Source organism: Grus americana, chromosome 16 (genome assembly GCF_028858705.1).
Source record: "Grus americana isolate bGruAme1 chromosome 16, bGruAme1.mat, whole genome shotgun sequence".
NCBI lineage: Eukaryota > Metazoa > Chordata > Aves > Gruiformes > Gruidae > Grus > Grus americana.
The window spans coordinates 10772611-10784917 of NC_072867.1; the positions used below are offsets into that span (position 1 = coordinate 10772611).

The following is a 12307-nucleotide window of genomic DNA, read 5'->3' on the forward strand; positions in this document are numbered from 1 at the left end:
TGAAATCTAAACTTTAACTAATCCAGACACCAAAGCAACTCATCCAAAAAAAGACATGACACCCCATAGACACTTCTGTTTCAATGCCCCTGCTGTCCAAACTCTTTAAGATCCTGTACGAGTCTCCTTCCAACAAGTCTATGGATCTGGGCTGCTGCTGTCAACCCAGATTTCAAACCTGTAAGAACCAGAAATTATACACGAGGAGAGACAGAAGCCTGGTGTGTCTTGAATGTATACGGCATTACCACTGAACTCAGAAGGTCAGCTGTACTGCTGGAGGCTGGCATCCGCGTCTTCCTGACGGCCTTCAGAAAACATGCTCTGCCTCACAGGCATAAATTGCTCATGATTTAATCAGTCCTGGCTGCATAACCGCATAAATATGCAACTTGTGTAAGACACATCATCTATGGTGTGACCAGCCACAGGAACCAATTAAGGTAAAGTCAGGTAAGTTTTGCAGCCCCATCCATTTTAGTTGTTTAGCTCAACTTTTTCCTTTTATAAAGGCATCTGCCAGATGGATGGTTCTCTCTGCTTGGACACCCAATACATAGCTGGCATGGGGAAAGCTGTCAGACTCAAAGGGGCTCAGCCTGCACTGAAAGTTGACAGGAGCTGTCTCACATACACACACGCACACACAGACAAAATTTACAGTACGTGGTAAAAAATAAATCTCAACACAGCTACAAAAATACCCCAGAACTATGTTACCACATAACACACCACATTGGCTCCCTACAGCAAGGGGGAGAGCCCATCACAGAGGGAAATTTTTACAGGGACACAGAACAATCTGTAAAGCACTTTGTTTTACAACCCCCATGCTGCACTACAAGAGCCCCTGCACTGACACTACCCCCTCCTCCCAGCCCCAGCACTTACCGCGGAGAAGCGTACTGGTTGGGAGACTGCAGGTTCTGCTCAATCCGCCGGTAGTTATGAATTTGTGTTGGGACCGGAATGGGCACAGAGTGTCCGTACTTGCTGCTAGAAAACTGACCTGGCCGGCTGTTGAAAGGAGACATACAAAGAAAGGTTCTTGTAAGGGGTGGGCCTTCACCCAGGTAATTGGAGGTTTTATCTTCGTAAAGCAACCGTACACAGGGAGCGGCCCCATGGCTGCTCTCAGGTTGTGGGTTTACACTGGGAGATAGTTCAAAGTCATATCAAAGGGAAGTGGCACCACACATCTCCTGAAAACAGGCACCTTTCTTCCAGCACGATTCCCACCCACAGACTGAAGTTAAAACATACACCCAAGCACACCACTCCCTCCAGGAAAATTGGAGCCCTGCTATTACAGGCCACAACTGGCCTAGTTTCCAACACCGCAGATCCACAGTCAAAGAGCACATCATTGAATAGGGGCTAAACGTTTGTGGCTCACAAAGGACACTAGCAAAGATTTTGCTGCCAAGAGCTACTTGCGATTCATGCAGATGCACTGCGGCAGCAATGGCATCTCCATGAAAGTCTTGGCCCGCCACAAAGAGAATACAAACTTGTGGTGTATATCAGCATATTTGCAAGTTAACTACAGGGTGGAGAAGGCAACTCAGGAGAGAATAAATTTGGGGGACAGGAGTTGGTATCTATAGCACACACATGAAATGGGACAGACCTGTTCAGCAAACTTCAGACTTCTTTCTAGTTCCATCCAACCAGGTTAATTAGCTCACGTCTGATATCTGCTCCCCTGGGTGACAGTTTCCCCTGTTACTCTTAGCCTGTACACCATGCTATACACAAACCATGCAAACACCACATTTAACTAAGTGGCTGCCTAAAGTCTTTTTCCAAAGGCTTCAGAATTCTAGGATTTATTGCCATGGCAATGCTATTTACAACTGCCAACACCAATTGCAGGGATGTTGCACAATTAAAGACCTTATTGGTAATGAAGGTTTCTGCAGTCTTCCTTGCTGTCAATCAAGGACACATGCCTGGGTCTGCCCCTGAGAAGCAGGAAGCATCACTTCTTCGGGTCTAACACTCGGAGTGGAAGTGTTTTACATAAGATGAAAGGAGATATTTAATTCAGCAAGAACATACATGCATGCACAGGGCAAGAGAGAAGAGTTTGCATCTTATTTGGCAAAGCATCCCATTGTCACAATTTCTTTTTTGGGGAGGGTCAGCAGTACTCTGTGGTTTACTGTGACAGTGTTGAACAAAGCTGATCTGCAGGAATGTGTCTGCAGATCTCCACACTGTGCACATGAAGATGCTCCTCCATCACAAGAGAGCCACATAACTGAAATGTGATTCTGATTTCTTTATTCTTCTCTCAACATGACTACTCATCTTTTTAAGTTCTATATATTCCTCCTTATTTCTTCCACCAAGGGAACAGACTTTTAATCTGATGTCTGTCTCTAAAATGCAGCATGGAAGCCTTGATTCTTCATTGACATACCATAAAATAAAGGCATTCAAGGCTTCTGATTGCTCAGCGGAAGGGTGAGACTTTGGTGTCTCTGCCTCTCATCAGTGTAAGACATGGACTCAGACAGACATAAAGTGAACAGAGCTTTAACCAAGAAATCTGAGGGTTAATGTCAAACTTTATATATAATCCTGATTTTCAACATAAATTTCAAACACTCTCTCTTCTATCTAGCCAAAATCCTTTGGGGGAAAAGAAGTTCTCAGGTGAAATGATCCCACCTCTCTCTAACAGTTATAACAAGTCCTTATAGAGTCAGGTTTCTCCACAAGGTGCAAGTTGCAAAACAAAGCATCCAACTGAGGTGACATAAGCTAATTGGCCTCAAGCCTTAAAGACGACGACTGACCATAAATTTGCAAAGATCAAGAGATAAAGCTGGGACAGGAAGTTTAATTATGTGGCAGTAATTAAAAGTTCTTTGAAAATGGTATTAAATCCATTGCTGTGGGATACATCCAAGGAAGTACCTTTCATTAGACTTATTAAGCATCTTCAACAAGGAAGTGTTTAAAAAAAAAAAAAGCTCAACTGTCAGCATATTTTAATTCTGCCTTTAGTCCTTACCCTCTTATTTAGTTAAGAACAAAGAGAGCTGCTCTAGTGTGTACCGTGACATTCCGAGGAAAACCCACTGCTGGCCACTCTAAAATAGCCTTTGCTTTCTGTCCTAGTTGGACTGCATCCAGCATTGCTTGCTAGCCTAGAGCCACACATGAACGGGAGAACCGCTGCTTCCGAGTGAGCAAAGACAGAAAGAAAAATCAGGAGTCCTCTGTGCCAGTGAAGCCAAGTGCTGAACCAACGGGCCTCAGGACATCTGCAGTGAAGGGCACTGAAACCCATGGGTGGCACCAGGTCAAAGCACTTTCAGGGGACAGATCAAAGATCATGCTTTACACGCTAGATTTGGAGTGACTGCTCCCATCTTTCATTACTTATGTCTTACTCTCCGTCCTGGACAGGGTAGGAAGTAACTTTCCAGTGTTTCTTCAAAGCGGATAGAAAAGAGGGAAGTAGCACTAGAGGGTTTGGCATCTGCTCCACAGAAGCTGCTGGGAATGAGTAGGAAGGACAGCGAGAGCAGAAACATGTTTAGATCATAGACACTGGCATTGACTTGCCACCTTGTGATCCAGTAGAACATGACAAGGCTGGTTTGGTGAAGACAACGGTGAACAGTGAAAAGTAAGTAGCATTTGTAGTCAACTTCCATGAATTTCTGCTCACTGCTGTCCAGAAACAAGGCCAAATCCTTTAATACTGATCCCCAGAATGCAAAGGAATCAGTTAAGGAATAAGCTGTTAAAAAGCTTAGCAGGCGATGGCATAAGAAGCCTCATGCAATTAAACTCCACACTGTGGTACATGCTTGCCAATTAATCTGATCACGTCAGCAAGGCTTTGAGCTATATTCTCCTTTAAATTTGTATGCTTTGAGGCTATGTTTTGTCATTTTCTGGGCTCTGTTCATGTGACGAGTGTGTTCAACACATAGCCTGGGACTACATTGTCTTCTTAAGAAAGATTTTAGGGTGATCCATCTCCCAGTGTGAAATCCCCTTCAATTCTCCTCCCCCAACAGGTGCCACGTTGACAGAACAGAAGATGAAAGCTGTCCCGCTTCCCTGGTAGGCAAGAGTGAGGTGAGAAGCAACACCGCCAGCTCCCTGTAAGCTAAGCACGTACCCTAAAGCTTCAAGCTCTAGAGTCAACGGGATTGCCTTCCACAGACCATTAACATCTGAACATAGGTGTGTCTAGAGGCACTGGTGGTGCTGGGCAGCTGGTGCTGTTGTGTGGGGGCAGCTGTCACCTACGACATTGCTAAAGGCTAAAGCTGAGCTTACAGCAACCGGTTAGTTGGAACTGAACCTATGACCACGCCTGTTTGCACTTGCTACTCCTGCTCCTGCATCCTCCATTACTGAACAAGGCCCATGTAGCAGCATTGCCTTAGACAGATAGTGCAAGGAGATGTTCGGAGCTTCAGGCAAACTACAAAGTAGGCCCAGATCTGTCCTTCCGCAGCAAGGGGAGAACAGCAACCCTCCTCCACATTCGCCCTCCTATCCCTTGCCCAGTAATACAAGCCCATAGGAGTTTTAGCCTTGGCTGAAGTGTTGTGCTCTAATTCACAGCATGAATTTAGAAACAAGGGTCTTTAGCTGGAATACTCATCGCCTCTGCAGGCCGAGCGCAGAGAGGATGAGCAGCACATACACATACATGCCAGCAGAGTACATTTCTTTCTTGCCTGAAAATAATCCCTGGCTCCCCAGGGAACAGAGTTAATTCCAGCTCTACCGCATTCTCTCCTAGCCCCTCCTGAGGGCCAGAAGAGGGAGAGACAGGCTCTGCAGTTGGGACTGCTCGGTGCCTGAGGCTGGGGAGTTTCTCCTGGGTGTTTCTTATTACCCTTTAATTAAAGGGGAGATGTGGATCTTGCCCAGCACACCAACATCTGTAAAATCCCCTCCTGGAAGTCAGTGAGTGTTTAATTAATCAATATTGCATAGTTACCACCAAACAGTCTTTCTCACCTGGATGGGCTAGGAGAACTGCTGTATGGGGGTGAAGGAGATGGTGTCCTTCCCTGGCTTTCCAATCCCGCTGAAGTCACCAGAGAACTCCTGAAGAATGATAGAAAGAACCCAGCTGTTAGAGCCTGGGAACCAATCCTGCTCCTCCCCTACAAAGCACAGCAACAGAGCTGCATCTGCCCAGCACCCTCTGCTGAGTCTAGTCGTAGGAGCGCTGGGGACTGCCATGGTGTCCAAATACACTCCGGCAGTCGGGTGCCACATGCTGATGGTCAAACTGAAAATGGTCATTCATCCCTGCAACAGAAGTTAACTCAGCAACATCTCCCCTCCCATCCACCAGAACCCAGAAGTCCCTAATGCACACACAGTACACTCCAGCGGCGAAACCATTTCAGTTGCCTTGGTGCTCTTACCCGCTGTACATCAGACTGTCTTGGATTGGTTTCCCTCCTGCAGCCTCAGCAGTTAAATCACCTGAGGAACAAGGAAGTACAGAAACATATTAATTCAAGATCATTTTCTTAAAAATCTTTATATATTCAGAGCAACTGAGATTTTGGGTAGAATTTCCTGCTCCTCCAAGACCTGCTGAGTTGTTTCTGAAGTCAGCATTTTGCTAAATACATGTGGGCTGAAGCTGATGTGGATGCTGCTGATCCTTACACCCTGAAGTTTTGCAAAATTTAGGCTGAAAGGAAGCCCTTTTGGAAGGGGGCCAAAACCTGACAGAACGATTTGGGGCAACAGGTATATACCCACTTGGTGCAAGCAATTAGCTGCTTTGTAAAAAGCCAGTGGTTTATGTTGCACGTAGGGCTTTGAAACATCCGTGTCCTAAGTGGCAAAAATCCAGGGCAGCCAAATGAGCTGGCAGCTGGGTCCACAATACAGGGGAGTTTGCGCCTTTGCCAAAACATCTGAACACTGGAAACAGGACTAGCACAAGACAAGTGTATACCGGTCCCATTGCTATTCCCAGGAAAAATACAAACACCACCGAGCTCTTCCTTATCACAAGGATTGCACAGCAGAGACCTTTCACAGATTCCAGTTCTACCACTCCAGATTCCTGTTTTAATACAAGTAGTGCAGCTGTGAAAGGAGGAATCACAGCATTTATCACCAAGTCCCAACTCGGCAAAGCATCATACACACGGTCAAGGTTGAACAATATCCTTCTGCTGGTTGCGTAAGGACTCGTGCATGGACATACTTAGGCATGGGGCTGAACTGGGGCCCTGGCCTCTATGTACGTATATATTTTCAAGCAACTCCTATCAAAGTATAAACACATAGAGGTGCCACAATGAAATTAAAAATGTTTGAAGAAAAATCCAACATCTTTTAGTTTTTCTCAGGGATTTTTTTCAAGTGTAAAATCCAGCTCACTAGCTGAAATCCTGTCTTGGACTGTGATGCTGAGTTAAACTGAAGACAGGATGACATGGGAACAGCTTCTGTGAGGGAAAGACATTTCTCTGGGAGCCTACTTATCTTCTTTTCCAGTTGGATTTCCAGGTTCAATCTCTTATTGAGGTCCTCGAGTAATCCTTACTCTCAAATCCTATCTTTGAAGGTAATTACAAAATATCCTATGAAACTAGCCAGTGAGACAGATGTCTCTTCCAACTTGAGAACAAAACCGTTCCTGTTATTTGGTCAAAACAGACAGGTTTAATCACTCTTTCAACTTTCTAGTAACTATCCTTAACATCCACATCGCCCTCTGCTTAGAACGTCTGCATTTCCAGAAACCAGCTTACTTGAGAACTGTGCTGGGACCATAACAAAGTCATCTGTGTCACAGGATGAATTCTTACTGCTGCTTCCGGCAGAGTCCTTAGATCCATGCAGAAAGCCGGGGGAATCCTGGGTAGGAGATGCCAGTGCCTTCTCCTGCAGCTGCTGCTGCATCTCTCCAAGGGACTGCTAATTCAAGAGGAAAACAAACACTGGCTTCAGCACAGCTACTTCATCATTCTGCTCGATCCTCTAAACCGAGCTGTACAAGGCTAGAAACAACATTTTGCTGATAAACCAGGGCTGACAGTTTGCCAGAAGCAGCTGTTTGGTTTACTGAGAAGGAACAGCCTTTTACGCCCGTGTCACAACAGTGCATCTTTTGTTACACAAAACATACTACCAGCATGTCCGATGCTCCCCAGATAAGAAAAATTCACTTGAGGTATTGCATCCTTCTGCTACAGCTTTCTGGATCTACCACACATTTTCTACCAACTCAATTTAGTATGGCTGTGAAACACAGAAGAGCTTTCAGAGAGTGTTTTGGTGGTTCTTCTGGGTAATGTTTTTCTGTTTCGTTCTTAAACATTAAACATCTGATCTCTACTTGCGCTTTTGCAGTAAGCAGCACTCGGGAACATCTACATGAGTGTCCCTGCACTTTCAGGAGAACCCTGTTTTGCTGTAGTGCTGATGAGTTAAAGAAAGGCCTGAAGGAGGCTGAGGATTCAACAGATGAACAGCTCGCAGCCATCAGAGGCAGGACATACCCTAAAAAGTCCCATTTTTCTGCTTCCTTTAGCCAAATGATGAATAGCCCCACAATCCTCATGTTTTGCAGACAGATGGAGGAGGCTGGGTGGTTTAAGAAAGCTTTAAGACAGCTGAACTGCCCACAGAGTAGATCACAATCTTTATCCTAATGCATTTCATGTGGGCCCAGTTAAGACCTTGCTCACCCTCCAAAGACTCTCCTGCTGTACCAGTGGGGGGGACTCTCTCACTGTACACGCAGTACATACTAGCAGAAGGAATTTTCAGCTGTCAAAGTTGTCTCTCTTCCACCCAACCCGTTAGCTCTGCCCTGCAGATGTGGCATTTTCCACATGCTAAGCCAGCACACCTCCCTCAGGAAAACTTCACAGTGCAGAGCGGGACCAGTGCAGTACACTTCCAACATGGGACCCCCACCCCGGGTCTGGCAGTGAGTCTGTACCATCCCTGAGCTTCCCAAACCAGCGAGTTTGCTTTTCACACCATCTGCCCTGTTCCTGGAGTTTTATGGTCAGGAGGGCCTCAGCCAGCAACCCCCTACCTAGGGGGAGAGATTTTGGAGATATAATTATGCAACACTCAGAGGAGAGCAGACCTCTCTTCTCTGCTCAGCCCACACCACGAGCACCTACATCAACTTCATCAGTGCCTCTCAGTCTTTCCCGCACCACGTCCTGCAGATGCAGTTTCTTCCACAAACACAGAAAGAAAGATTCAGCCATGGCACTCCTTGAAGGAGGTTTGAGAAGCCGTAGCCCAGGGAAACTCAGAGAACAAAGCGAAAAAGCAGCAATTCCAGAGAGGAAAAATTCAGTCCTCCTCCCTTCCCCTACCCATCACACCACCAGCATTCCTGAGTTCAAAGTCAAAAGGCAGCTTTCACCAAGAGCCTCCAAACACAAGCTTTCAGTTCAGCGAGCTGCAGGAATGTCACTTCACTGGTCAGTTCATAGTCTGCCCTCCAGAAAAGTTTTCATCATTTCAGGTAACCAGAGACAAAACCTGCCAGTTCAGCTCATCTCCCACAAGACCACCGTACTGTAGCAGGTCTGGTCTGACCTGAGGACGCTGGTCAGAGAGGAGGAGGGTCACCTTACAAAGGAGGGTAGATACGCTGTCAAGCTGCAGAGACTTTGCTTGGAAACAGAGAATGTGCAGCCAAGTAAGCAGCGCTGTACCCTGAATTAGTGACCTTTTTTGGTTCCAAGGAGCTTTCCATCTCTGCCAAGACAAACTAGTACCATTAATACCAACTGCTTTCATAAAGGCTTTTCATATAACAGGCAATGGCAAATTGAAATATTTCCTATGGAGAGAAAGACAACCTTCAGGATCCAAACTCTAAACAGACTGGGGAAGACACTGAACCAAACCCAGGCAGAACTAAAGTGTCCAGTGACTTGCACCAGCAGACAGCAAAAGCAGGGACCTTGTTTCATAGAAGCAAGTAGGGAAACCATTAACACAAGCGGTGCATCCTCTGAGCTGTACTTACGGGAGGTGATGCCAGGTGGGAAGTGGAAGAGCTGCTGGAGGAACTACCGGAGCCTGAACTGGGATAAGAAGGCATTGGCACAGAAGCAGCTAAAAACAGTCAAAGACAAAACCAAAAAGAAGTTGTCAAACTAAGATAAATCAATAAAAGGTCTTTTTCATCTTTTCCCATCAGGTTTATCTCATGTACCAGATGTAGCCAATTAAAGAAGAACAAAAGAAAAAATAGCATTCTACTCAGTTATATGATTCACATCCATACACTCCTCCGCACGCTATTCCACAGTTATAGCTCTTGGGGTGGAAGGTGTCAGAACATCTGACCAAGGTCAGATGTCCACTCGACAGCTGACCTACACAGGCAGTAAGATGGTTTCTGCCCTGAAGAGCCTCCAAAGCATCTTTGCAAATCAAGAGAGAGTTAAACAGAAAAGTGGACTGAGTTACTCGTGGCAGGGGCAGCAGTTAGAAGCTAGACCATACCCTACAGTTTCTTTTTCATCAGACCCTGTGGCTTAGCACACACACAACAAATGCTGGGAGGTCTGCGCCACATTAAACACATGCCTGCTCAAGCTCTATGTGCTTGCTGCCCAAACAGTCACTTGGGCATCCCAGGCCACACGCTATAAAAAAAAACCCACAAAAAAACCACACAACCCACAGAATTAATCATTCCACAAGGAAACAGTTCATTGCTTCCTATACCTCAACATGTTCTCCCTCAGTCATTTCTGCAAGTTAAAGAGGTTTTGCTTATTTAATGTCTTTGTACACAAATTGTTCCACAGCACTGACTGTTCTTGCATCCCCTCCTTTTGTTTTATTGTTCAATATCAGACCTGTCCATTTTATTCACTTCATTGTTGAACTGGCTTTTGCAACCCCCACAGAGGCATACAGCTCACTTGGAAAGGACTAGTTAGCATTGACCTTCAGGCAGAAAAGACAATTAAGGCATCACAGAAGAAAAGACTATTTAACTCCAATGACTTATGCAAGTGAGGTTCAACGAATAACCTAGAAGAGCTGAGCTCAGCTGAGGAGGGAGACAAGTCAAAGGTACCACTGGCTCTTTAGCAGACTTTGAAGTATTTAGTGGTTCAAACTCCCCAGTCTACCTGCACAAGACTGAACAGTGCAAAGTTGCAGAAGAGTCCCAACATCCCCACTTCAAGGCAGCTTGAAGTCAGATTTTACTTTGCAACCATTTTGGCATTTGAATGGCTTAAAATAGAGATCAGAGGCAATGCTTAAGTGAGGAGAGGAACACTTTGCTTTGCTTCTCTTCCATTGTGCTGGCAGAGAATTACCACCTTGTATCAGATTTCTGTCTTTACGGGATCTGTGCTAATGACTCCACACTTAATACAAGGAGGATTAGTAACACCTAGAAGAAGAATACTTCTGTTTGAAGTAAAACTAACTCTGTCATTAATCACATTAGATACTAAAAAGAACTTACTCTGTTCAACCGGCTTGAAAAATAAAAGTACATTTCTCTGCAATTAACAGTTGAAGCAGTGTTCTAATGATAAAAGAATGGGCAAATATGCCTTTTAATAAAAGGTTTTAAGAAGTCCTTCCACGTAGCCTATCAAAGAAGGTTAAAGGATGACTAGACTGGCATCTCCTAGCACAAAGGGAGCAATCACTTAGAGGCTGAATTTCTCAGTTTGACAGGGATGTAACAAGATCCAACAACAGGAAAATAAAGCCAAAGAAGCATACACTTAAAATATATGTTTTAACATAAGTAATCAGCCACTGTAACAGTTTAACCAGGGTCATCGTGATCTCCTCCACCCTTTGCTAACATTAACAAAACCCAAATGTTTTTCTGAAGAGGTTACGTTATACTGCAAATAGATTGACCCAGCAGAGTCCCGGGGCTTGTGCAATAGGAAGCCATAGGGGACGGCTGCATGGGGCCTGAGAGCAGCGACACTCACACACGCAGGTGCCCTCCTGCCTGGTGTCGGACCACGTCAGCAGCGCTCGCTCTGCCAGCATTTTGTGGGTTAGGTCCATAATGAAAATTTGTGAGACACTAGTTTTTAGCCTCTGCATCTATTCTACACTTGATTTTGTGCCCTGGATAGGCCGTGCTGTTAAAACACGCTGCCCTGGCTCCGGTGAAGGAGCAGGGACTGCAGTACCCTGACGATGGGTGTTCTGGGAGGTTGGTCAGGGCTTGGCATGGAGAGCTACACTGCCCGCACTCCCTGCGCTCCTCCAGCACAGCTGGGTCCCACTCCCCATGCTCAGGGAGCACACACAGAGCTCTGAAAACTTGCCTGTAAAGTGGAGAGCTCTGTCCTGCCTACGCCACGCTGCCTTTGATCTCCACGATCTTCCCACAGCGCCCGCAGAGCAATCCCTACTACCTTCCCTATATACTTAATAACAGAAATCCAAGATAAAAAGTCTCCCCATTTTTATCCTGCCAATGGTTACAGAACAATTCACCCTTGTACAGAAAGACCTTCCTGTTATAGAAGGGTGCTTTTAAGAAGAGATAAGTGATTTCTGAACTGTACACGTGTCTGCCGCAAGGCTTGCATCACCATTCATTTTTATTGGAATTAGTATTTTTGTTAGAGTCATTTCACTTCTCTCTCAAGGTCCTTCCACTCTATTTTGGTCCTGTGTTTATTATTGATTTAAACCTGGGTGGAATTGAGACTTTTCTATTTTTGTCTATTTGCTTTGGACAGCTTTCCATTAATCTAGGAAGACAAAGCAGACAGACTTCCCCACTATCATCTGAAACTCTAGTTAAATGCTATGTGCATGAAGCACATCTTTATATACAGCCTCAATTAATCATGTTCTTATTTAAAACCCTGTAAACTCCCCAAATTCACAATGCAACACTGTGAGGGCCAACTCAAAAGGTCCTGATGCTAAAAAATGGACTTTCATGCATGCAGAACCACGAGGTTTGGCTCTGACAAACCCTCTCTGACCACCATATCCCTGTTGTTGCACTTTTCAGCATCAGCCACGTAGGACAGCTTGAAAGCAAGACACTTGCTTCCATCTCCTCCACACACCCAGGCACTCCCAGTTTAAAATTAAAAAGGGTGCAAACACTTGGCTCATCATGTTTTCAGCTCAAGTCTGAATGCAGGGAATGTTAACATGAATTGTAGGCCCCCACCCAAATCCAAAAATTGCTGGATTGTAATTGTAATGTAAATAAGTCTATTCTCATAATTGTCCTCTCCAACTTGTTCCAGCAACAAAACAGTCATCCTGTACATTGCGTAACTAATGCCAACTGGTTTCAAAA

The 12307-nt window shown here is 45.2% G+C and overlaps 1 protein-coding gene across 6 annotated transcripts in view; it reads right to left on the minus strand.

Annotated features, from left to right (window-relative positions):
• The window catches only part of ULK1 (unc-51 like autophagy activating kinase 1), a 96025-nt gene that overhangs the window by 20222 nt on the left and 63496 nt on the right, over positions 1-12307 (minus strand). For 5 of the 6 annotated variants that reach the window (XM_054844005.1, XM_054844006.1, XM_054844009.1 and 2 more), the window contains 5 exons: positions 9014-9102; positions 6765-6930; positions 5415-5475; positions 4999-5088; positions 892-1017 (listed from right to left, as the gene is read on the minus strand). In XM_054844005.1, the coding sequence (XP_054699980.1) occupies positions 892-1017; positions 4999-5088; positions 5415-5475; positions 6765-6930; positions 9014-9102 (532 nt within the window). The remainder of the gene's footprint in view (positions 1-891; positions 1018-4998; positions 5089-5414; positions 5476-6764; positions 6931-9013; positions 9103-12307) is intronic. The other variant, XM_054844007.1, reaches the window with a different exon arrangement.